Source organism: Mytilus galloprovincialis, chromosome 2 (assembly GCF_965363235.1).
Source record: "Mytilus galloprovincialis chromosome 2, xbMytGall1.hap1.1, whole genome shotgun sequence".
NCBI classification, from domain to species: Eukaryota; Metazoa; Mollusca; class Bivalvia; order Mytilida; family Mytilidae; genus Mytilus; species Mytilus galloprovincialis.
The window spans coordinates 16,733,918-16,759,872 of record NC_134839.1 but is presented as its reverse complement, the minus strand read 5'-3'; the positions used below and the strand labels follow the sequence as shown (position 1 = coordinate 16,759,872).

General features: G+C 31.6%; 1 protein-coding gene across 3 annotated transcripts in view; it reads left to right on the top strand.

Moving 5' to 3' along the window:
• LOC143063020 (aspartate--tRNA ligase, cytoplasmic-like) overlaps positions 1-25,955 on the top strand; it is a 210,324-nt gene that overhangs the window by 177,915 nt on the left and 6,454 nt on the right. For 2 of the 3 annotated variants that reach the window (XM_076234927.1, XM_076234929.1), the window contains exons 1-12: positions 10,291-10,402; positions 12,748-12,850; positions 13,510-13,675; positions 15,714-15,816; positions 16,404-16,506; positions 16,890-16,964; positions 18,143-18,311; positions 19,931-20,065; positions 21,387-21,534; positions 22,451-22,519; positions 24,462-24,582; positions 25,411-25,491. In XM_076234927.1, coding sequence (XP_076091042.1) covers positions 10,377-10,402; positions 12,748-12,850; positions 13,510-13,675; positions 15,714-15,816; positions 16,404-16,506; positions 16,890-16,964; positions 18,143-18,311; positions 19,931-20,065; positions 21,387-21,534; positions 22,451-22,519; positions 24,462-24,582; positions 25,411-25,491 — 1,299 coding nt within the window. In that variant the 5' untranslated portion in view covers positions 10,291-10,376. Of the gene's footprint in view, positions 1-10,290; positions 10,403-12,747; positions 12,851-13,509; positions 13,676-15,713; positions 15,817-16,403; positions 16,507-16,889; positions 16,965-18,142; positions 18,312-19,930; positions 20,066-21,386; positions 21,535-22,450; positions 22,520-24,461; positions 24,583-25,410; positions 25,492-25,955 lie in introns of those variants that run through there. The other variant, XM_076234928.1, reaches the window with a different exon arrangement.

Sequence of the window (25,955 nt, the reverse complement as noted above, 5' to 3'; positions counted from 1 at the left end):
GGCATAAATATTCTCCCCATTTACATCACATTTTGCACATATTTCTCCTCACAATGTATAAAATTATATGAAAGAAATGGATTACCTCCCTTTGACATAGTGTTGTTTTTTTTAGCTGTGTTCCCCATGTTAAGTTGTAGAACAAGTGGTAAATAAGCACTTTTCTAGTATTTTAACACTCCAATAATCTGACCGCATGAAGGTATTCATCTATTTTTACATAAGGCATTGCGTTTCTTTATTTAAAGAATATACTAGACAACTTTTCATGATTACATGTCCTTCATCTATGAAACAAGTGTTGAAATGTTTGTAATTGGATTTTTATGTTAAATAATTGCTTTTAAATATTCTAAATTGTTACTTCAATCTCCCAAATGTAAAGTTTGGTCATACCTAATCTTATTTTTTCATATTTGGCACTTTTTTCTACTTCAGTTCTGGCTGTCTAGTTTTGGCGAAGAACCCATCCTGATGTTGGGGTAACAGGAATTTCTGCACAGTGATTGTCAATGACATTTTGTGAAATTTACAAGTAATTAAAACACAGATTTAGTATAATGAAACATAATTGTTGTTTTATTTGGTATGAAACTGCTTAAAAAAGCCTTTCAAAAGTCTTTCTGTGGTTTTTTCATGGTATTTAATCAAAAACCTCCATATAAGGAAAAAACTAACTTAGAGTACACCAAGACTTTAGTTTCTAGATGTACTTGCAATACTGGTCAAAGCAAACACAGAAAACAATTCATATTTATTAAACATAGTATTTTACACCATTCTTTTAAAAACAGTCAATGCGCAACTTTATATACCAAATATACCTTGGCCGCAGTATGGGCTATAGTATAAATTTTGCTCTATCTTTACAAATTGAGCATTTATGAAGGTTGTATTGAAACTGGAACTTGAAAATTGGAAACATTACATGTTTATTACAAAAAAAGTTGGAAAAGAAGTAAAAAAATCTCTTATAGGAAAATATGCACTTTTTCACTGTACTTGTCCAAGGCCACACAACAATCACAAAACTCATTTCCTGTAAATGTAAATGTAATGGAAGAATTTTGGAACCATTTGAAGTTGTTTTGTACACAAATTTTTATCTTTAACTGCGGCTATACAGGATGCACTTAGTTTACTGTGAGAGAAGCATGGAGTATATGGTAAAAATCAGTTTGTGTGTCCAGATTGAAAGAAACAATAGAAATTACACTTGAGAGTTATGATATCAATGAAAGGCATAAATATTCTCCCCATTTACATCACATTTTGCACATATTTCTCCTCACAATGTATAAAATTATATGAAAGAAATGGATTACCTCCCTTTGACATAGTGTTGTTTTTTTTAGCTGTGTTCCCCATGTTAAGTTGTAGAACAAGTGGTAAATAAGCACTTTTCTAGTATTTTAACACTCCAATAATCTGACCGCATGAAGGTATTCATCTATTTTTACATAAGGCATTGCGTTTCTTTATTTAAAGAATATACTAGACAACTTTTCATGATTACATGTCCTTCATCTATGAAACAAGTGTTGAAATGTTTGTAATTGGATTTTTATGTTAAATAATTGCTTTTAAATATTCTAAATTGTTACTTCAATCTCCCAAATGTAAAGTTTGGTCATACCTAATCTTATTTTTTCATATTTGGCACTTTTTTCTACTTCAGTTCTGGCTGTCTAGTTTTGGCGAAGAACCCATCCTGATGTTGGGGTAACAGGAATTTCTGCACAGTGATTGTCAATGACATTTTGTGAAATTTACAAGTAATTAAAACACAGATTTAGTATAATGAAACATAATTGTTGTTTTATTTGGTATGAAACTGCTTAAAAAAGCCTTTCAAAAGTCTTTCTGTGGTTTTTTCATGGTATTTAATCAAAAACCTCCATATAAGGAAAAAACTAACTTAGAGTACACCAAGACTTTAGTTTCTAGATGTACTTGCAATACTGGTCAAAGCAAACACAGAAAACAATTCATATTTATTAAACATAGTATTTTACACCATTCTTTTAAAAACAGTCAATGCGCAACTTTATATACCAAATATACCTTGGCCGCAGTATGGGCTATAGTATAAATTTTGCTCTATCTTTACAAATTGAGCATTTATGAAGGTTGTATTGAAACTGGAACTTGAAAATTGGAAACATTACATGTTTATTACAAAAAAAGTTGGAAAAGAAGTAAAAAAATCTCTTATAGGGGTAAATTCGGTAAATAAATATACGTCATCAGGGACCGCCCATTTAGGGGAGAGCTTTCTGTCTAAAAGTGAAGACATGTGCTCTTCTGATTGGTAGATAATGTTTGTAATAAATATTTTTTGGTAGATGGATCAAAACTAGAGTTGAAAAAAAATAAAAAATAAATGCTGAATGCACTAATTTTTTTCCCTACAGGGTTGAAAAGTAATGGGGGTCAGTATAGGAATTCAGTGCGAATCTACATTGTTTGTAAACAAGGCCATGTGAATGCCCAAAAATGCCGCATGACCCTATGTTTTTATTGTTGCAAAAGATAGGGCTACATTTGTACTTTCATGAATGATATATGAAAGTTTTTAATTTCTAAAGGTAAATCAGGTATAAATTTATTTCCAAACATAGATTAGCATTAAAGTCAATGGGAGATTTTTTACTGAATTTACCCCTATAGGAAAATATGCACTTTTTCACTGTACTTGTCCAAGGCCACACAACAATCACAAAACTCATTTCCTGTAAATGTAAATGTAATGGAAGAATTTTGGAACCATTTGAAGTTGTTTTGTACACAAATTTTTATCTTTAACTGCGGCTATACAGGATGCACTTAGTTTACTGTGAGAGAAGCATGGAGTATATGGTAAAAATCAGTTTGTGTGTCCAGATTGAAAGAAACAATAGAAATTACACTTGAGAGTTATGATATCAATGAAAGGCATAAATATTCTCCCCATTTACATCACATTTTGCACATATTTCTCCTCACAATGTATAAAATTATATGAAAGAAATGGATTACCTCCCTTTGACATAGTGTTGTTTTTTTTAGCTGTGTTCCCCATGTTAAGTTGTAGAACAAGTGGTAAATAAGCACTTTTCTAGTATTTTAACACTCCAATAATCTGACCGCATGAAGGTATTCATCTATTTTTACATAAGGCATTGCGTTTCTTTATTTAAAGAATATACTAGACAACTTTTCATGATTACATGTCCTTCATCTATGAAACAAGTGTTGAAATGTTTGTAATTGGATTTTTATGTTAAATAATTGCTTTTAAATATTCTAAATTGTTACTTCAATCTCCCAAATGTAAAGTTTGGTCATACCTAATCTTATTTTTTCATATTTGGCACTTTTTTCTACTTCAGTTCTGGCTGTCTAGTTTTGGCGAAGAACCCATCCTGATGTTGGGGTAACAGGAATTTCTGCACAGTGATTGTCAATGACATTTTGTGAAATTTACAAGTAATTAAAACACAGATTTAGTATAATGAAACATAATTGTTGTTTTATTTGGTATGAAACTGCTTAAAAAAGCCTTTCAAAAGTCTTTCTGTGGTTTTTTCATGGTATTTAATCAAAAACCTCCATATAAGGAAAAAACTAACTTAGAGTACACCAAGACTTTAGTTTCTAGATGTACTTGCAATACTGGTCAAAGCAAACACAGAAAACAATTCATATTTATTAAACATAGTATTTTACACCATTCTTTTAAAAACAGTCAATGCGCAACTTTATATACCAAATATACCTTGGCCGCAGTATGGGCTATAGTATAAATTTTGCTCTATCTTTACAAATTGAGCATTTATGAAGGTTGTATTGAAACTGGAACTTGAAAATTGGAAACATTACATGTTTATTACAAAAAAAGTTGGAAAAGAAGTAAAAAAATCTCTTATAGGAAAATATGCACTTTTTCACTGTACTTGTCCAAGGCCACACAACAATCACAAAACTCATTTCCTGTAAATGTAAATGTAATGGAAGAATTTTGGAACCATTTGAAGTTGTTTTGTACACAAATTTTTATCTTTAACTGCGGCTATACAGGATGCACTTAGTTTACTGTGAGAGAAGCATGGAGTATATGGTAAAAATCAGTTTGTGTGTCCAGATTGAAAGAAACAATAGAAATTACACTTGAGAGTTATGATATCAATGAAAGGCATAAATATTCTCCCCATTTACATCACATTTTGCACATATTTCTCCTCACAATGTATAAAATTATATGAAAGAAATGGATTACCTCCCTTTGACATAGTGTTGTTTTTTTTAGCTGTGTTCCCCATGTTAAGTTGTAGAACAAGTGGTAAATAAGCACTTTTCTAGTATTTTAACACTCCAATAATCTGACCGCATGAAGGTATTCATCTATTTTTACATAAGGCATTGCGTTTCTTTATTTAAAGAATATACTAGACAACTTTTCATGATTACATGTCCTTCATCTATGAAACAAGTGTTGAAATGTTTGTAATTGGATTTTTATGTTAAATAATTGCTTTTAAATATTCTAAATTGTTACTTCAATCTCCCAAATGTAAAGTTTGGTCATACCTAATCTTATTTTTTCATATTTGGCACTTTTTTCTACTTCAGTTCTGGCTGTCTAGTTTTGGCGAAGAACCCATCCTGATGTTGGGGTAACAGGAATTTCTGCACAGTGATTGTCAATGACATTTTGTGAAATTTACAAGTAATTAAAACACAGATTTAGTATAATGAAACATAATTGTTGTTTTATTTGGTATGAAACTGCTTAAAAAAGCCTTTCAAAAGTCTTTCTGTGGTTTTTTCATGGTATTTAATCAAAAACCTCCATATAAGGAAAAAACTAACTTAGAGTACACCAAGACTTTAGTTTCTAGATGTACTTGCAATACTGGTCAAAGCAAACACAGAAAACAATTCATATTTATTAAACATAGTATTTTACACCATTCTTTTAAAAACAGTCAATGCGCAACTTTATATACCAAATATACCTTGGCCGCAGTATGGGCTATAGTATAAATTTTGCTCTATCTTTACAAATTGAGCATTTATGAAGGTTGTATTGAAACTGGAACTTGAAAATTGGAAACATTACATGTTTATTACAAAAAAAGTTGGAAAAGAAGTAAAAAAATCTCTTATAGGAAAATATGCACTTTTTCACTGTACTTGTCCAAGGCCACACAACAATCACAAAACTCATTTCCTGTAAATGTAAATGTAATGGAAGAATTTTGGAACCATTTGAAGTTGTTTTGTACACAAATTTTTATCTTTAACTGCGGCTATACAGGATGCACTTAGTTTACTGTGAGAGAAGCATGGAGTATATGGTAAAAATCAGTTTGTGTGTCCAGATTGAAAGAAACAATAGAAATTACACTTGAGAGTTATGATATCAATGAAAGGCATAAATATTCTCCCCATTTACATCACATTTTGCACATATTTCTCCTCACAATGTATAAAATTATATGAAAGAAATGGATTACCTCCCTTTGACATAGTGTTGTTTTTTTTAGCTGTGTTCCCCATGTTAAGTTGTAGAACAAGTGGTAAATAAGCACTTTTCTAGTATTTTAACACTCCAATAATCTGACCGCATGAAGGTATTCATCTATTTTTACATAAGGCATTGCGTTTCTTTATTTAAAGAATATACTAGACAACTTTTCATGATTACATGTCCTTCATCTATGAAACAAGTGTTGAAATGTTTGTAATTGGATTTTTATGTTAAATAATTGCTTTTAAATATTCTAAATTGTTACTTCAATCTCCCAAATGTAAAGTTTGGTCATACCTAATCTTATTTTTTCATATTTGGCACTTTTTTCTACTTCAGTTCTGGCTGTCTAGTTTTGGCGAAGAACCCATCCTGATGTTGGGGTAACAGGAATTTCTGCACAGTGATTGTCAATGACATTTTGTGAAATTTACAAGTAATTAAAACACAGATTTAGTATAATGAAACATAATTGTTGTTTTATTTGGTATGAAACTGCTTAAAAAAGCCTTTCAAAAGTCTTTCTGTGGTTTTTTCATGGTATTTAATCAAAAACCTCCATATAAGGAAAAAACTAACTTAGAGTACACCAAGACTTTAGTTTCTAGATGTACTTGCAATACTGGTCAAAGCAAACACAGAAAACAATTCATATTTATTAAACATAGTATTTTACACCATTCTTTTAAAAACAGTCAATGCGCAACTTTATATACCAAATATACCTTGGCCGCAGTATGGGCTATAGTATAAATTTTGCTCTATCTTTACAAATTGAGCATTTATGAAGGTTGTATTGAAACTGGAACTTGAAAATTGGAAACATTACATGTTTATTACAAAAAAAGTTGGAAAAGAAGTAAAAAAATCTCTTATAGGGGTAAATTCGGTAAATAAATATACGTCATCAGGGACCGCCCATTTAGGGGAGAGCTTTCTGTCTAAAAGTGAAGACATGTGCTCTTCTGATTGGTAGATAATGTTTGTAATAAATATTTTTTGGTAGATGGATCAAAACTAGAGTTGAAAAAAAATAAAAAATAAATGCTGAATGCACTAATTTTTTTCCCTACAGGGTTGAAAAGTAATGGGGGTCAGTATAGGAATTCAGTGCGAATCTACATTGTTTGTAAACAAGGCCATGTGAATGCCCAAAAATGCCGCATGACCCTATGTTTTTATTGTTGCAAAAGATAGGGCTACATTTGTACTTTCATGAATGATATATGAAAGTTTTTAATTTCTAAAGGTAAATCAGGTATAAATTTATTTCCAAACATAGATTAGCATTAAAGTCAATGGGAGATTTTTTACTGAATTTACCCCTATAGGAAAATATGCACTTTTTCACTGTACTTGTCCAAGGCCACACAACAATCACAAAACTCATTTCCTGTAAATGTAAATGTAATGGAAGAATTTTGGAACCATTTGAAGTTGTTTTGTACACAAATTTTTATCTTTAACTGCGGCTATACAGGATGCACTTAGTTTACTGTGAGAGAAGCATGGAGTATATGGTAAAAATCAGTTTGTGTGTCCAGATTGAAAGAAACAATAGAAATTACACTTGAGAGTTATGATATCAATGAAAGGCATAAATATTCTCCCCATTTACATCACATTTTGCACATATTTCTCCTCACAATGTATAAAATTATATGAAAGAAATGGATTACCTCCCTTTGACATAGTGTTGTTTTTTTTAGCTGTGTTCCCCATGTTAAGTTGTAGAACAAGTGGTAAATAAGCACTTTTCTAGTATTTTAACACTCCAATAATCTGACCGCATGAAGGTATTCATCTATTTTTACATAAGGCATTGCGTTTCTTTATTTAAAGAATATACTAGACAACTTTTCATGATTACATGTCCTTCATCTATGAAACAAGTGTTGAAATGTTTGTAATTGGATTTTTATGTTAAATAATTGCTTTTAAATATTCTAAATTGTTACTTCAATCTCCCAAATGTAAAGTTTGGTCATACCTAATCTTATTTTTTCATATTTGGCACTTTTTTCTACTTCAGTTCTGGCTGTCTAGTTTTGGCGAAGAACCCATCCTGATGTTGGGGTAACAGGAATTTCTGCACAGTGATTGTCAATGACATTTTGTGAAATTTACAAGTAATTAAAACACAGATTTAGTATAATGAAACATAATTGTTGTTTTATTTGGTATGAAACTGCTTAAAAAAGCCTTTCAAAAGTCTTTCTGTGGTTTTTTCATGGTATTTAATCAAAAACCTCCATATAAGGAAAAAACTAACTTAGAGTACACCAAGACTTTAGTTTCTAGATGTACTTGCAATACTGGTCAAAGCAAACACAGAAAACAATTCATATTTATTAAACATAGTATTTTACACCATTCTTTTAAAAACAGTCAATGCGCAACTTTATATACCAAATATACCTTGGCCGCAGTATGGGCTATAGTATAAATTTTGCTCTATCTTTACAAATTGAGCATTTATGAAGGTTGTATTGAAACTGGAACTTGAAAATTGGAAACATTACATGTTTATTACAAAAAAAGTTGGAAAAGAAGTAAAAAAATCTCTTATAGGGGTAAATTCGGTAAATAAATATACGTCATCAGGGACCGCCCATTTAGGGGAGAGCTTTCTGTCTAAAAGTGAAGACATGTGCTCTTCTGATTGGTAGATAATGTTTGTAATAAATATTTTTTGGTAGATGGATCAAAACTAGAGTTGAAAAAAAATAAAAAATAAATGCTGAATGCACTAATTTTTTTCCCTACAGGGTTGAAAAGTAATGGGGGTCAGTATAGGAATTCAGTGCGAATCTACATTGTTTGTAAACAAGGCCATGTGAATGCCCAAAAATGCCGCATGACCCTATGTTTTTATTGTTGCAAAAGATAGGGCTACATTTGTACTTTCATGAATGATATATGAAAGTTTTTAATTTCTAAAGGTAAATCAGGTATAAATTTATTTCCAAACATAGATTAGCATTAAAGTCAATGGGAGATTTTTTACTGAATTTACCCCTATAGGAAAATATGCACTTTTTCACTGTACTTGTCCAAGGCCACACAACAATCACAAAACTCATTTCCTGTAAATGTAAATGTAATGGAAGAATTTTGGAACCATTTGAAGTTGTTTTGTACACAAATTTTTATCTTTAACTGCGGCTATACAGGATGCACTTAGTTTACTGTGAGAGAAGCATGGAGTATATGGTAAAAATCAGTTTGTGTGTCCAGATTGAAAGAAACAATAGAAATTACACTTGAGAGTTATGATATCAATGAAAGGCATAAATATTCTCCCCATTTACATCACATTTTGCACATATTTCTCCTCACAATGTATAAAATTATATGAAAGAAATGGATTACCTCCCTTTGACATAGTGTTGTTTTTTTTAGCTGTGTTCCCCATGTTAAGTTGTAGAACAAGTGGTAAATAAGCACTTTTCTAGTATTTTAACACTCCAATAATCTGACCGCATGAAGGTATTCATCTATTTTTACATAAGGCATTGCGTTTCTTTATTTAAAGAATATACTAGACAACTTTTCATGATTACATGTCCTTCATCTATGAAACAAGTGTTGAAATGTTTGTAATTGGATTTTTATGTTAAATAATTGCTTTTAAATATTCTAAATTGTTACTTCAATCTCCCAAATGTAAAGTTTGGTCATACCTAATCTTATTTTTTCATATTTGGCACTTTTTTCTACTTCAGTTCTGGCTGTCTAGTTTTGGCGAAGAACCCATCCTGATGTTGGGGTAACAGGAATTTCTGCACAGTGATTGTCAATGACATTTTGTGAAATTTACAAGTAATTAAAACACAGATTTAGTATAATGAAACATAATTGTTGTTTTATTTGGTATGAAACTGCTTAAAAAAGCCTTTCAAAAGTCTTTCTGTGGTTTTTTCATGGTATTTAATCAAAAACCTCCATATAAGGAAAAAACTAACTTAGAGTACACCAAGACTTTAGTTTCTAGATGTACTTGCAATACTGGTCAAAGCAAACACAGAAAACAATTCATATTTATTAAACATAGTATTTTACACCATTCTTTTAAAAACAGTCAATGCGCAACTTTATATACCAAATATACCTTGGCCGCAGTATGGGCTATAGTATAAATTTTGCTCTATCTTTACAAATTGAGCATTTATGAAGGTTGTATTGAAACTGGAACTTGAAAATTGGAAACATTACATGTTTATTACAAAAAAAGTTGGAAAAGAAGTAAAAAAATCTCTTATAGGGGTAAATTCGGTAAATAAATATACGTCATCAGGGACCGCCCATTTAGGGGAGAGCTTTCTGTCTAAAAGTGAAGACATGTGCTCTTCTGATTGGTAGATAATGTTTGTAATAAATATTTTTTGGTAGATGGATCAAAACTAGAGTTGAAAAAAAATAAAAAATAAATGCTGAATGCACTAATTTTTTTCCCTACAGGGTTGAAAAGTAATGGGGGTCAGTATAGGAATTCAGTGCGAATCTACATTGTTTGTAAACAAGGCCATGTGAATGCCCAAAAATGCCGCATGACCCTATGTTTTTATTGTTGCAAAAGATAGGGCTACATTTGTACTTTCATGAATGATATATGAAAGTTTTTAATTTCTAAAGGTAAATCAGGTATAAATTTATTTCCAAACATAGATTAGCATTAAAGTCAATGGGAGATTTTTTACTGAATTTACCCCTATAGAGCATGGTAAACTCAAAGGAATCCCGAATGACAAGTATATTATCGAATTATTTCCCTTGTTAAAAACTCGGCTGTTTTCCCTAATGTAATCCACGTGTAGCAGATCCTGATCTTACACTCATTTTGCTTGTATTACTGATTACTCAAATGGAAAACAAAGAAAACTCGAGCGGGTAGGTAAACCTATCAGTATTTTTCAGTAAAGATAGAACATTGTATTCCTTAACAAGGTATAAAAATATAACAACCCACTGATTGAAATACAAATAGTATCTTGTTTGTTCGCCCCAAGTGCAAGTTCGTCCTAGGTCAGTTCGCCTCTCTGTTTCTTTTTCTCTTCTTCTTTCGTTAGTTAGCAACGGAAAAATACCATCACGCTGATGCTGTGTCATCAAGTGCAGGTGCTGTACGAATTGTGATCAACAAAATCGAAAAGTAAATAAATATATAAACTATTACAAGTTTAAAATTGTGGTCATTGCAGGATAAAAACAACCGGGATGATCTTTACAGCATCACTGTGACTTTGGTTTCAGGATGGAAGTGTGACCAGAGGTTTTCCTTGAAAGAGTCTGAGTTGGTGTCAGTTGAAATGTTTCCTGGTAGATGGTTACAGTCTCAAATTGTTCTCATACGCGTGTAGAAGCTGTACTCGTATTCTGAGGTGTTGCATTGTGGCTGCATGATGCTGACTGTGTGGCTATGACTTTGGTTTCCTGTTGTTGACAAGGTAGTATTTGGGAATTTCAGTGGCTACTTGGTGGTTCAGTATTTTCTGAAATAATATTAAGCGATTTGCTGTTCTTCTCGTTTCAAGGGTAGGCCAATTCAAAGATTGTATAATTGCAGCCATAGTGCCGGGTTGGTAGTTGTAGTTCTTGGTTACAAATCTTGCCGCCCTGTGTTGTACAATTTCTATACGTTTTATGTCCTTCTTCCAATGGGGGTCCCATACTGAACTGCTGTATTCCAGGTGTGGTCTTACCAGAGCAATGTAAGCGTGTTGTTTAATTAATCTTGATCAGGGCATCCATATAAATTTCTTCTTACAAAATTCAGTTGTAGTGAAGCTTTGTTACTTTTTGAGGCTAAGTGATGGTTCCAATTGAGCTTGCTGTCCAGCTCCACCCCTAGGTACAGGTTATGTTCTTTTAGTTCCAGCTTTGTAGAATGTAAGTATGGTCTTACATTTCTATTACGGATGATATGTGTTGTCTGTAGAACAATGTAGAACGTAGCATTTCTTTGGATTGAATGACATTTTCTAATCAATAGATCATTTTTCTAATTCAGTTAAGTCTTTCATAATTGTCTTTCTGAATTATTTCTGTATCATAAATTTTGAGTTTCGTTGCCTCTGTATACATGGTATAGAAAGCAATCATATGCAAAGAGTCTTATGCCATGTTTTCTGGTACCAGTTGTTAAATAATCCTCAATCTAAAGTGCTTTCTAATATCAAAATAATAACATAAATACAATATTTAACAAACATTACTACCAATTGCCATCATTGTTTTTCAGTATTTTGGAATTTTCTCTAGGGTAAAAAAAAGAATTTCAGCTGTTGTTTTGAGGCTAACATATCACTGAGGCTTCATAAAAAGAAATGTTGGATCCTGTCCAGAGGAAGACAAGTCTATCTTGCCCTTGTCTGACTTCACCTTGAATACGCTTGCAGTGCAGGGGACCCACACCCACAAAAACATATATGATACCAGATTGAGATGATCCAGCACGCTGTATCAAAAGCAACTACTCAAGAGACCCTGGAACAGTTACAACAATTTTAAAAGAATTGAACCTGACACCATGGACACCTCTACATGTCTAGAAACCAGTAGAAAAATGGCACGTATAACGCTCTTTCATAAAGCCATCCATGGACCATGAAAAGGTTGCTATATCTATTCCATCGCACATTTTAAAATCAAGAAGAACTTCAAGCGAATACTAAGAGATATGTACAAATCAGGCTAAACAAAGATACATACCAGTACAGCTTTTTCCTCACCATTAGAGACTGGAATAAACTACCAGACGAACTATTAGAGATTGAGAACATTGAGGAAATCAAGACCAAACTTACCTAGCTCCTCTGTCATGTCTAGTGGCTAACCAACACATACAAAAGAATGAAAGATAGATGATGTTTTTAACCAGCATCTGTACATCAATTATGAGCACAATTGGAACTAATGTTATTAAATGTTATTTCCAATTTTTTTTGTCATGTTGGAAGACGTCAAAGTAAAATTTATACTTAAGTAATTGGTCGTAGTACCTTTTTCAAATGACGTAGACAAAATGGTAAATGTAGGTTTGAACAATGAGCAAAACACATACTGCACAGCCACTCTATTCATTCATGTCATTTGAACATGATTTACCTTTTGATATGTTTTCAGATTTATTAGTTTTTAACTTCGAAATTCCTGTTTACCAAATTCTTAAATCAGTGGTTCACACCCTGGGCTCACTCACAGTTTTAATTGTTTTCCCATTATTTACTTTGTAGTGGTGAAAACCAACCATCTAAGAAAGGACTGAAGAAACAACAAAAAGCAGCAGAAAAAGAAGCAAAGAAAGAAGCAAGGAAGCAAGCTCAGGGTGAACAACAGGTAATTACTGGATAATTACAATTACAAATTTTGTCTCAGGAATCAATAAAAATATCAGACTCTATATCATTTGTCAAGCAAAAGTATAATAAAAACAAATTTTCTTCTGCTAATTATTTACCAGTCAAACCTAAGTAGCAATCAGAAATATGAATAAAAGCAGGTGTTCAGTGCACATCAATAAGACAGTAACAAATAACCACACAGAGTTACATGACAACTTGATGTCAATATGCAGTCTTCAATAAGTGTTGTGTTGATACACACATACATGTAATATCAGCTGTAAATTCACACTAGTCTAAACCCTGTATATTAATGACACAGAGACTTTGAATAAAAATTTACATCCATATAAAATTTCAATTCATTTGTTATAAAATACATGTTAAAGATATTGTAAAAAAACAAGCACTGATGAGTTAACTAACTTAGGAAAAGCAGGTGAATGTGTGAGAGGATAGACCAGTTTAAGTTAGTCATGTTAGTTGTAATATTCTTTGATGTTAAATAAAGTAATGTTATTTCATTTTAAGTCATATAATCTTATTTCATGTTAAAGTAATCTTATTTCATGTCTGTAAGATTTTAAGATAAATTAAAAAAAATGGCATTGTATTTCTTGCCAACAATAATTTTTTTAATGTAATACTCTTCAGGTTTCACAAGAAGAAGATGTTTCGAAAGGTTTATATGGCAACATGCCAATGATCCAATCTACAGAAAGACCCGACAGAACCATATTAGATCTGAAAGATTTAACACCAAGCTTAAAAGATAAGAAAGTGTGGGTTAGGGCTAGGCTGCAGACAAGTAGGGCAAAAGGTAAAATTCAAAGATCATATCTGTGATACAAAAGATTTATGAATACAAACAGGCCTCTACATTATAATTTTTTCTAACTTGTCCCTTCGTTGCAAGAAAATCAACTTGTCCGAACTCTCATCTCACTTGTCCGACTTTATAATTCCTACATAAATCCTACATATTGATTATACATGTTATATGCAATAATAACACTTGCACTTTGATTGTACCTTATAAAGATCAATAAACGGAGTACTTTGTTATGTTATATGAATACCACACCAAAATTTATTTTATTATTTGCAAGACTGAGCTCTCTGACTCATTTTCACTATCATGTGTCAATCATTAAATCATATCTCTTCCCATACCACTAGGTTCTCGTATTCATGGACCTATATTCATTTTGAAGTAGTGGTATAGTTTAAACCAAATACATCTGGTACCTTGTTTATAAATAAACCTTTTTAATTTATTGATGGTGTCAAAACAAGATTTTACAATTTATTTTGATGTTTACATACATTGATATATGAGCATGAAGAACATAAAACATTTTAGTAAAAAATCTGCCTTTTTAGATTTTATTTAATTTTTACATTTTAACTTATTATTTTAACATATAAATCTTATTAAATAAAACCTCTTTTAATGTATTGTTATGTCTAAAAGCAAAAATCAAATGATACAAAATTTAATTTAAAATTTTTAAGTTAAGGTAAAACTCCATATCATACATATGGAGGTGCTCCTAATTCATTGAGGCTTAAACTAAGAAGAAACATTACTATTAGTTTCCTTCCCCTTACTTATTTTCCCTGGTCATGGCTGTTAGCCAATCGTAACTACTCGGCCATTCTCGCTACGCAGTACAATAGCCTCGTATGCACTACGGAGAAATTCTTCTTAAATTGTTGGCCGGAATTGTAGTGATCCGCGACACAAAGAAGTTCTATCCTCCAGGTGGCGCTATAATTTGGTTACATATCACAGAGTAATCAAGAACTTTAACTCTGCCAAATATTTTGGCGCGAAAGAAGGAGCAAAGTAAATAAGTAATGGTAAAAAATTTGTACCATTCCAGTCGAAAAAATATAAAATTCAATCGGATCGGAAAATTTTCCGGACAGGAGCAAGTTAAATCAGTAGTGGTAAAAAAAATGTACCAGTCCAGTCGAAATAATATAATTTTGAATCAAATCGGAAAATTTTCCGGACAATGATTCCTCCGCCTAATGCATACGAGGTTATTTCTTCGTGCAACCAGAAAGGCCGAGTTGTTCCGATTGGGCTGTTAGCATGTCCAAATAGTTCAATCAGAGACATCTAATACAAGTATTATGTGTCTCTGGTTTAATTAATGAATATTTATTTCGTTTTGTATGATAAATAAAACAATCATTCATATTTTTGGGAATGTATAAGTCTTGAATTTGATCTATTTTAAAACATCTGACATCGATTTTTTCACTTGTCCCATCGGACAAGTAGTTTGATGAATCTACTTGCCCGACACCTATTTCCACTTGTCCCGGACAATCGGACAAACGGTAATGTCGAGCCCTGACAAAAGACAAAGGATCAGGGTTAAATAGAGAACAAATATAGAACTTTCTGTTAATCTTGTTGTAAAGAAAACACCAATAGAGGTGACCTGTAGTTGTTAACCTCTACTGTAGTACATGATCAGTTTTTTGGTGGAGAGATGCCTCATTGTATACCATACCACATCCTCTTATTTTTATAATAAATAACAATCTGACTTAATTATTACCTGTTAGTGGTACATGTCTTAGGAAACAATGACAAAACATTCTGAACATGCTGAATGTCAAGATCTACTTATTGTCCATTTCTACCAAAGTGTCAGATGACTCCTTATGGAAGTTATTGCCCTTAAATGATTATTTTATTAGTTTTATTTTTGTTTTGCTTATTTTTTTAAACCATAATATATTTTTTATCTGTTTTTGTTTTTTTGTTTTGTCTTGTGATACTTGTTTGAATTTGATATGCAAAACATGAAATTTTATTTTGGTTTGGTTATAATTTCTAGGGAAGCAATGTTTCTTTGTTCTGAGACAACAGAAATGGACTATACAGGCCCTTGTATGTGTTGGACCTAATGTCAGTAAACAGATGGTAAAGTTTTCTGCTGGGTTAGTATGGCACTAAAATTGCTCTTTGTGTTGATTCAGACAGAAAGGACCAAGTGATAAAGTATATACATGTACATGTATATGCTAAAGTAGGTGAAATTTTTATAGATTATAACAGGGTATTTAGAATTTTTTACAAGTGTCAATGCTGTACACCATTTAAATGATGACCTAATATCAACCATGTACATTGTAAGTTAGCCAGGAGGACAATATGGTCAATAACCCCCCCCCCCCCCCCTTTTCTAAAAAAAAAAGAAATGTGTTTTACTTTTATACAGAAAATTATCTGTAGTATTTTAACTTAAATTCACATGTTTTATATGTTCTTGCACACACTGTTCATACAATATAACAATAACAGTAGTTTATGAATTTTGAACCTTTATTATTATTTTCCTTAATGCAGGAAAGATAGATAATTCATGCTTTATATTTCTGTAACATAATAGATATTCACACATTCAGTTCTAGGCTTAGATGAAGCATTATAAATTTCTAATAAAATATATTGTCATGTTATTTTCTATGAATGTTTGATATGATTAGCTTGTATGCTGCATTTATAGCATTTTTTTAATTTGTAGTATAAACAAAGAATCAATAATAGATGTGGAAGGTTTCGTTCGTACTGTTGATCAGAAAATAGAATCATGCTCTCAGCATGATGTTGAACTTCATTGTGAACAGGTAACTATTAATAAAATACGAGTTTAATTCTTTCCTGATAATTTTCAATCTGTTTTAAAGTGTATACGGAAAGGGTTTGCTCATAAAGTTTGCAGATGCAAAGAGAAAGGAGTTTAAAGATATTTTCTGATGCTTTTTCCTACTAAACTTTAAAGATTTACACTTGTAAAAATTAACTGCTATACATGTACCACTAAAAAGATAGTTTGATTATATCTCTATGAGACAAAAACAAATTCAATATGTCAGAAATTCTTACGATACTTTTATCTTAACATACAAAATCATTTAGAAGTTCTTATGGTTTTTTTTGTATTTGTCAAACATAAGTGTGACATTATTTATCAACAGAGGATTATTTCAATTACTTATTTTTGTAACAGGTTTGGGTGGTCAGTTCAGCAGCTCCACGACTTCCATTATTAATAGAAGATGCTGTCAGACCAGAAACAGATGATGTTAGTATATTGTAGCATACCAAAATACTAAACAGGCCATAAATCACAAATATTTGACTCTATTGGATCTTTATAACTTTTGCCATATATAAAAACTTGCACAAAGTTATTTGGTCCAGTTATTTATGTGTGTAATGGAAAATCAGTTGAAAGACGTACTGTGACCTACAGTTGTTAACATATATTTCATTTGGTCTCTGGTAGAGAGTTGTGTCATTGGCAACCATACCGTCCATCTTATTATTTTAATATTTTAAAACAATAGAACTCTGTAAAAACATCCAACAATTACACATTCTTACCATATTGACCAGTTAAAAAAATGTTTTTGAATACAAAAAATATTACCTTTATTGCACTTGACAAAATCCCTCCTTCCAGTATTATGTCGGTTAACATTTAAAACTTTTAAAAAAAATTGTGATTTCTCTTCTTTCATTTCCACTCCATACATTTTGCCATAAAAACCTAGAAATGGATGAAAAAGGGAAATCAAAAATAAAATTAAAAATATGCTTTAATTACAATAAATGATGGGGAACTATATTTGTTGACAAAGGTCATTAATTTTGATCTTTGGCCTACATTTAACTCTGTAAAATCTAGAGAACAGAGAAACAAAATATTCTAAACACATTATGTTATATCGTATGAATTACTGTGGATTCATTATTATTTGTTGGATACCAATTTTCGTAGATTTCGTTGGTACAGTTAATCCACGAAATTAAATATTCAACGAGTGATGCATTTTCTGAAGGTTTGTATGCAGACTTCAGCATACCGTAACCACAAATTTAAATATCCAAGTATATGCAAGTTTTCCTTAATCCACGAAAATTGGTACCCACGAAAATAAATAAATCCACAGTATGTATTGATAACATACCTAGACACCCAAAAAAATATCAGCTTATCAGGCACTGATACTTTGGTTTTTTGACAATCTCCCAAAGCAACTGCACCTGAACCAACAAATAAATCTTAATTCAACTTTAAGACAGAGCTCAAGTAAAAATATCATTAACCACTTCTTTTTTCTTAACGGATTACAAAAGTTAAAACTGCCCATTTTGTTTTAAAATTTTGGAAAAAAAGCTGATGTAAACAAAAACCCAATAATATAATAATTTAAATTTGCCATGGTATCATCATATCAATCATTTAAAATTTTGTAGGCCCTGGCAACAGTTAATCAAGACACTCGCCTTGACAACAGAATATTAGATCTACGTACAACAACAAATCAAGCTATATATAGAATAGAAGCAGGAGTTTGTAAATACTTCAGGGATTATTTAATGGAAAAGGATTTTATTGAAATACATGTGCCTAAAATTATATCAGGTAATTAAAGTCATGTGAAACAAGTGACTGTTAAAAAGTAAAGTTGATCCAATTCTTTGACCAATGTATGCATATACCACACACTTAGTCTTCTGTGCACGATTTTATCTTTTTTTTAGCATCCATTTTGTATAAACGTCTAAAAAATATTTAACTCAGTTGTGAAAATATGGCAGCAATTTAAAGGTCATGTTTTGAAGCCAAGTCAATCGATTGTCACCTTATTAAGATTCAACAAAGAAGCATGGATATTTAGATAAACACATGTATATAATGTACCATAAGATATAGATTATTTCAATCGAAAAGATGTTTACATTTGTTGACTCTCTCTGCCAATTTGGTGTCCCCCTTCGCAGTTGTGTAATTTCAATCACCAGATGTTTTTTATGAAAAAGGTCATGATGAGGTAACTGCATACATGGCATAGGGAAAAAATGTCGGCAAAAAAATAAATGTCTACTAATTTTTGACTAATTAAAGAATTTTCTTCAATAAATATATACATAAGTTTTATAATGAAGACTAGCCATATAGTTAAAAAAAAACATATTATTTATCATATTTATACCCCCGCTTTAAAAAAGGGGGGGTATACTGTTTTACCTCTGTCTGTCAGTCCGTCCGTCCGTCAGTCAGTCAGTCCGTCAGTCAGTCCGTCCCATGAAACTTTCGTCACATTTTTCTCAGGAACTACACATTCACCCTTTCTGTAATTTGGTATCAACATTTATATATGTCAGCCACACCGTGTGATGCGTTTTCAGATTCATCACTTGACAACTTCCTGTTTACCGAACACTTGTCCGATTTTACACATGATAGCCAAGTTGAAAATTTTCGTCACATTTTTCTCAGGAACTACAATACAAGGATTTCTGAAATTTGGTTTCAGGATTTATATAAGTCAGCTATACCGTGTGATGCGTTTTCAGATTCATCACTCGACAACTTCCTGTTTACCGAACACTTGTATGATTTTACACATGATAGCCAAGTTGAAAATTTTCGTCACATTTTTCTCAGGAACTACAATACAAGGATTTCTGAAATTTGGTTTCAGGATTTATATAAGTCAGCTATACTGTGTGATGCGTTTTCAGATTCATCACTCGACTACTTCCTGTTTACCGAACACTTGCATATTTTTACACTATTAATATTATCCACTTGCGGCGGGGGTATCATCAGTGAGCAGTAGCTCACAGTTTCACTTGTTTGTTTTAATTTGAAGTTTCATTTGTCTGTCATCATGGTAATAAGGGTATTTGTTATATTTCAAGATTCACAAGCTGTCAAAATTGTGTTCCCCAATTTGAGTCAAATTCTCATATTTGATTTAAAACATACTAAAACACATATCCAAATTATAATAAGTTTGAAGTAAACAGTTAACAATGCATATACTAGATAATATATATCAGAATTTTGTGTGTTTTTTAGTCTAGAAGCCATCTAATTAATTATCGAGATGAACTCCGAAAACTACAGATGGTCACATAATACGATATAAACATAAATGTAGATAGATATCTACCTCATAATTGTATGTTTATGTTGACATCAGGGGCACCCTTATAAGTGTATTTGTGTACACAGAAGAATTTTGTCTTTTATAGCTGCTTCAGAGGGAGGAGCCAATGTATTTACAGTATCATACTTTAAAGATAAAGCCTACTTAGCCCAGTCTCCACAGCTGTATAAACAGATGGCCATTACAGCTGACTTCGACAGAGTATTTACTATAGGACAAGGTAATGGGCAAATTGTATTTCTATCTAGACATTTTGGGGCTTTGAAAAATAAAGGGAAAACACACCTTGAGTAATATGTTAAAAAAGTTACATGCAAGTGGGTTTAATAAAATTCAAATTGTTGTCAAACCAGGAAGTGACTTGATGTCAAATCTGAAAATCACTTATACAGAACAACTTTACACTTTACAGGATCAAATTTCAAATCATTCAAAAATACAGCAGATGGGTATATACCTTAAGGAAGCTGGCTTGTCATGTTTTGGATTTTTTGTCAGATTTTCGGAATCCTCTGGTTTTATCTATTTGAATGCCTTGAAAAAATTTGCCTGGTGACCCCCATTTTTCTTTTTATACCCCCGCTTTAAAAAAGGGGGGTTATACTGTTTTACCTCTGTCTGTCAGTCCGTCCGTCAGTCCGTCCGTCCGTCCGTCCGTCAGTCCGTCCGTCAGTCAGTCAGTCCGTCCCATGAAACTTTCGTCACATTTTTCTCAGGAACTACACATCCACCCTTTCTGTAATTTGGTATCAACATTTATATATGTTAGCCATACCGTGTGATGCGTTTTCAGATTCATCACTTGACAACTTCCTGTTTACCGAACACTTGTATGATTTTACACATGATAGCCAAGTTGAAAATTTTCGTCACATTTTTCTCAGCAACTACAATACAAGGATTTCTGAAATTTGGTTTCAGGATTTATATAAGTCAGCTATACCGTGTGATGCGTTTTCAGATTCATCACTCGACAACTTCCTGTTTACCGAACACTTGTATGATTTTACACATGATAGCCAAGTTGAAAATTTTCGTCACATTTTTCTCAGGAACTACAATTCAAGGATTTCTGAAATTTGGTTTCAGGATTTATATAAGTCAGCTATACTGTGTGATGCGTTTCCAGATTCATCACTTGACAACTTCCTGTTTACCGAACACTTGCATATTTTTACACTATTAATATTATCCACTTGCGACGGGGGTATCATCAGTGAGCAGTAGCTCGCAGTTTCACTTGTTGTAAATCTTTTACATGTATAATGATAAGCCATCTGTAAAAGTCGTATAAAATTTTAATTACTTTTTAACAATTTTTGAGAACTTCAACTTGTCAATGAGAGAGCTATGAAAAGTCAAGAGAGAATATTTTCCCACCAAAATTTCAATGGCTAATATCTCGAAAACAAGCACGGTGACCTATATATTTTTTTTGCTCTTTGGATTCCTTTATTAATCCCCTATCTATATAAACTAGTGTTTTGAAAAGTTAATTACTTTGAAACTGAGAAGCGAACTCCCTTAATTTGTGATTTCAGTATTTAGAGCAGAGGATTCAAACACACATCGCCATTTAACAGAATTCGTTGGACTTGATTTAGAGATGGCATTCAAATTCCATTACCATGAAGTTATAGAAGTTATTGGAGATATGTTTGTGCATATATTTAAAAATCTTAGAGACAAGTAAGTTATAGTAAAGTCTATATGTTGATTCAAAGTCCCATTTGAAATTAGTTACTGTAGATTCAGAAATCATTTTGAAGTATTAATACAAATGATTTGACTGGGGAAGTATGGCAGTAAAAAAACCTTGCATTTAGAAATAAAATACATTGCACATATATCTATATTAAACTTCCTAAAATCGCAATAAATAATCTCAAATTTCTGTTAGTCATGTTAAAATTGCAGTATTAAGTTTCACGATTATTTCTGAATTTCCAGTACCTGTATTTTTTATCATTGACCTCTGTATAGTTTTTAGATCAGATTGCAGATTGTCTTGGATGGTGATTGATATCTAATTGTATAACATCAGCTATAACTAGAATCCAATCAATTTTTGAATAATTCTATAAAAAAAAAGGGACACAACTTCAAGTTAATTTTAAACTTTTAATTACTTTAGTTGATTTAAGATAAAGATTTCAGGCCTGTGGTTTAGAACCATTGTTGGTATGTCACTGATATATCCACAATGATTCTAGCACCAAGAGCCATAGTCATATTTACCATGTATATTTATCTTAAAATATATTCAGAACTCAGGCGTCCAGAATTACAAAGATTAGTTATGTAATTACTAGTTTGTCATTATTCAATAGAATTACCATACTTTATTTGTCTTTTTTACTACAATGCTTAACTTTCTGTAAAATATTGAAATTTTGATATAATTTTTTTTGTAAAATATTGAAATTTTGATATAAATCTTTCTGTATATTAAAGAAATTTTGGGGAAAAAATGTGAAAAGTATCAGTACTGTATTTACTACATTTACTAAGAGTAGTGGAACTTTGTAATTTCAAAGAAATGATCCCAGTGAAATAAAAAAAACATCATTCTTGTTGTCTTACTGTTGACTTATTCTCTTTACAGTTTACAAGAAGAAATAGAAACTGTTGGTAGGCAGTACAAATCAGAACCCTTTAAATTTTTAGAACCAAGGTATGAATTATTTATTAATTTGATAAGTAAGAATTTTTTGGAAATCTTTACTAATCTTTGTTGCCATAGAATCTGTGGATATATGAAGCTTATAAATTTGATTGGTTAATCAATTTATTAACCCTTTCAACGCTATACACAGCATATGCTGCAATGACATACGCTGTCCGCCACTGCTATTCGCGGCATATGCCGTGATGACAATGGATTTTTCATCAGGACTCTTAAACCATTCGGTTTTCGTTCAGGTCCTCTCTAATTTTTCCTCGTATGAATCGAGGATATACAAGGTCTCATTGGCGCTTGACATCTCGGCAATTTTTATAGTAAAATCATGCAGTAGAAGGAAAATAAAAACAAATATTTTGACAAATGCAAATGGCGGAAATCGGACACGAAGCTGTAAATATGTAAATATTTCAGCATTTCTATGGGGAAACTGACAACGAGGATTAATTAAAAGGTGTCTTGTTATCTCAATGTGTTTATTACATTTAATCCGTGTGGGGAAGTATGATTTGATCGATCATTATGAGACGTAGAAAAAAGGGGGAAAACAGAGGTTGACTTAAAATTTTGAGGACGGAGCCACTTATTTGTGCCACAATTACATAATTCATTGTGTATGGTGCAATACGCTACGGAATCGGTCAACTGGTGTCTTCTTTATTATATGGCAGATAAAACAACAAAATAAATGAGGAATAAAAGTAGTTTTTATTAAAAATTCAACACAAATGTAATAAATTACACCTTTTACCTGTTAATTACCTGAAAATGCAGGTAACCTGATAAAAATATTTCTGAAGTAATTGCCTAACATTACAGTTCATGCTCTTCTGAGCATTTTTCATTCAATAACTTTCTCTATATCTCTTATAATAAAAAAGATACAGCAGTCTGAAAAGGAATATACTGTTCAAATGAATGAACACAAAAATAAATGCAGCAGCAGCAGCCATTTTTTTTTTTTGTGTAGCGTTGAAAGGGTTAAAGTCATAAGAAACGAGTGACTGGTGAAAAATAATGTTCCAATTCTTGAACCAGTGCATACAAACATCATAAACTTAGTCTTCTGTGCACAAATTTATAATTTTTTTCGTGTAAATTTCTAAAATCTTCAATATTTTTTTTAATCGGTCAGTGTTGTTGTGAAAATATAACAGGTAATTAAAGTTCGTGTTTTGAAGCCAAAGTTTAACGATTGTAACCTGTTTGTCAACAATCGACAAAAAACCTGTAACCTGTAAATTTATATAATAGTTTATTTTAAGGACATCCAGGTGTATTGTGATCACCGGATTTTTACGAGATGGGTCACACTGAGGTCACTTTGCATACGGAAAATATGTCCTGGGGGGGGGGGGGGGGGGGGAAGAATTTTCTTCAAAAAAAGTATATGTACATAAGTTTTATAATGAAAACTATCCATTGAGTTATAAAAAAACATATGCATTATTTTTTTTTATTTTAGGTTTCATATGACTTTAAGCTTCGATATCAGTGCAAATTATTAGATGTTATCATCATTTTGGTGTTAGCCAAAGATAAATTACAATACTCCCTGATGATATCAAATGATGAAATGTATGTTGAAGGGGCATAAGTTGTCAAATTCATGGATACTGTATTGACTCAATTTATCATATTTGATAAATACCAAACTGGAATACATTTTAAACTATTTGCCATTCAATTAAACCATAAGATGTCCCCTAAAGCCTGCTGATGTTCAAATGAGTTAAATTATTGACTTACAAGCCATAATACATCAGTAATGTTTTTTTTTAGCTTAGTTTGACCAAATTGAACCAAACTGTTTGCTAATAGTGAATTATTATTTTGATATAAATTGTTTATAAGTGTTTTTAAAACACAAAATAACACATTTTTATTTTGTTGGGTCTTCTTAATGACCCTAAAAGATTTTGTCATTTTACAGTTTAGTACTAACATACAAGGAAGGTGTAAGGCTGTTACGAGACAATGGTGTAGACATGGGTGATGAAGATGATCTGAGTACACCAGCAGAGAAATTATTGGGTAGATTAATAAAGCAAAAAGTAGGTTCCATGTATTTTTAACCATGCATTTGACAAATTTTGGGGTATTAGAGAAACATGCATTGTTGTGGGTATTTAATTACAGGGATTTCCAATACCTGCATACATGCCTGTAGAAAATGTGTACTCTGTTGAACATTTAAATTCCTGGTTGATCTAAACCCAGGAAATCCACAAAATTTGGTATTCCAATGAATCAACAGTAGCTTATTTAATTTTTGTATGGTATACATGGTATAAATATATTTTTATAGTTGGGTACCACCAAATATGATATCTATTTACAGAAGGAATAGTACCACCAAATATGATATATATTTACAGAAGGAATAGTACCACCAAATATGATATATATTTACAGAAGGAATATTAAACATCATTGCATCCATCAAATAACGAACTGGTTAGGGGGAAGGGGGGGGGGGGGGGGGTACAGAACAATTAGGGGAGTTAACCTTGTAAAACATTCAGCTGAATGTATTATTCTTACAGATAGTATATTAGTATGAGATATCAAGCTTCTCAATTATATAAATAAGTGTTTGTTAAACTGCTTAATATCAAATGCAACTATTCCTGAAAATTTTGTGGTTCATATTTCTTACAACTTTTATATTTTTGTCAACAGGTTGAAAATATTTTGTAAACATTTTATGGAAATTAAACGAATCAAATCTAATTAGTCAAAATGTTTGTTTACTACCTTTTTAAGTATACATTCTCTTGAAAGCCTTTTAGTTGAAACTAAGTACTGGTAGCATAATTAATTATTAATTTTACTCAGAATAAACTATCTTGATAATTGGTGAATAATTTTTTTCTTTTCAGTATGATACAGACTTCTTTATCCTGGACAAGTTTCCTTTGGCAGTCAGACCATTCTACACAATGCCGGACCCAACTGATAAGGTTAGTTACAGTTATCTTAGATTAGTTTTCATAGGCATTAAGAGAATCTTAAAATTTTGCACAAAATGTGACACAAATAACAAAGTTTGACATTACAACATTTGCTTGATAAACATACTCACAAATATCTAATTACTGGATTTATAATCTTTGAATTGTCACTACACTTCGTCATATGTTTTGGAGGTAAATATTTGTTGCACAATCAACACATGTCAATGTGTATTTACATTTTCTACATCAACACATGATTACCTTAAATGCGCTTCATGATTGGTTACAACTGCCACCAATGGAAACCATTACCTCATGGATTTGAAATTCTATATTAATCCGCCAAGGATTTATCTTATACAAAATTGTAAGTCCAGTTAAAGAACTGCAAACAATCTATTGATATAACCTAACATTATAAGGGATCTTAATAAAATTTAGCAGTAGAAAATATATAAACTCATTCATTA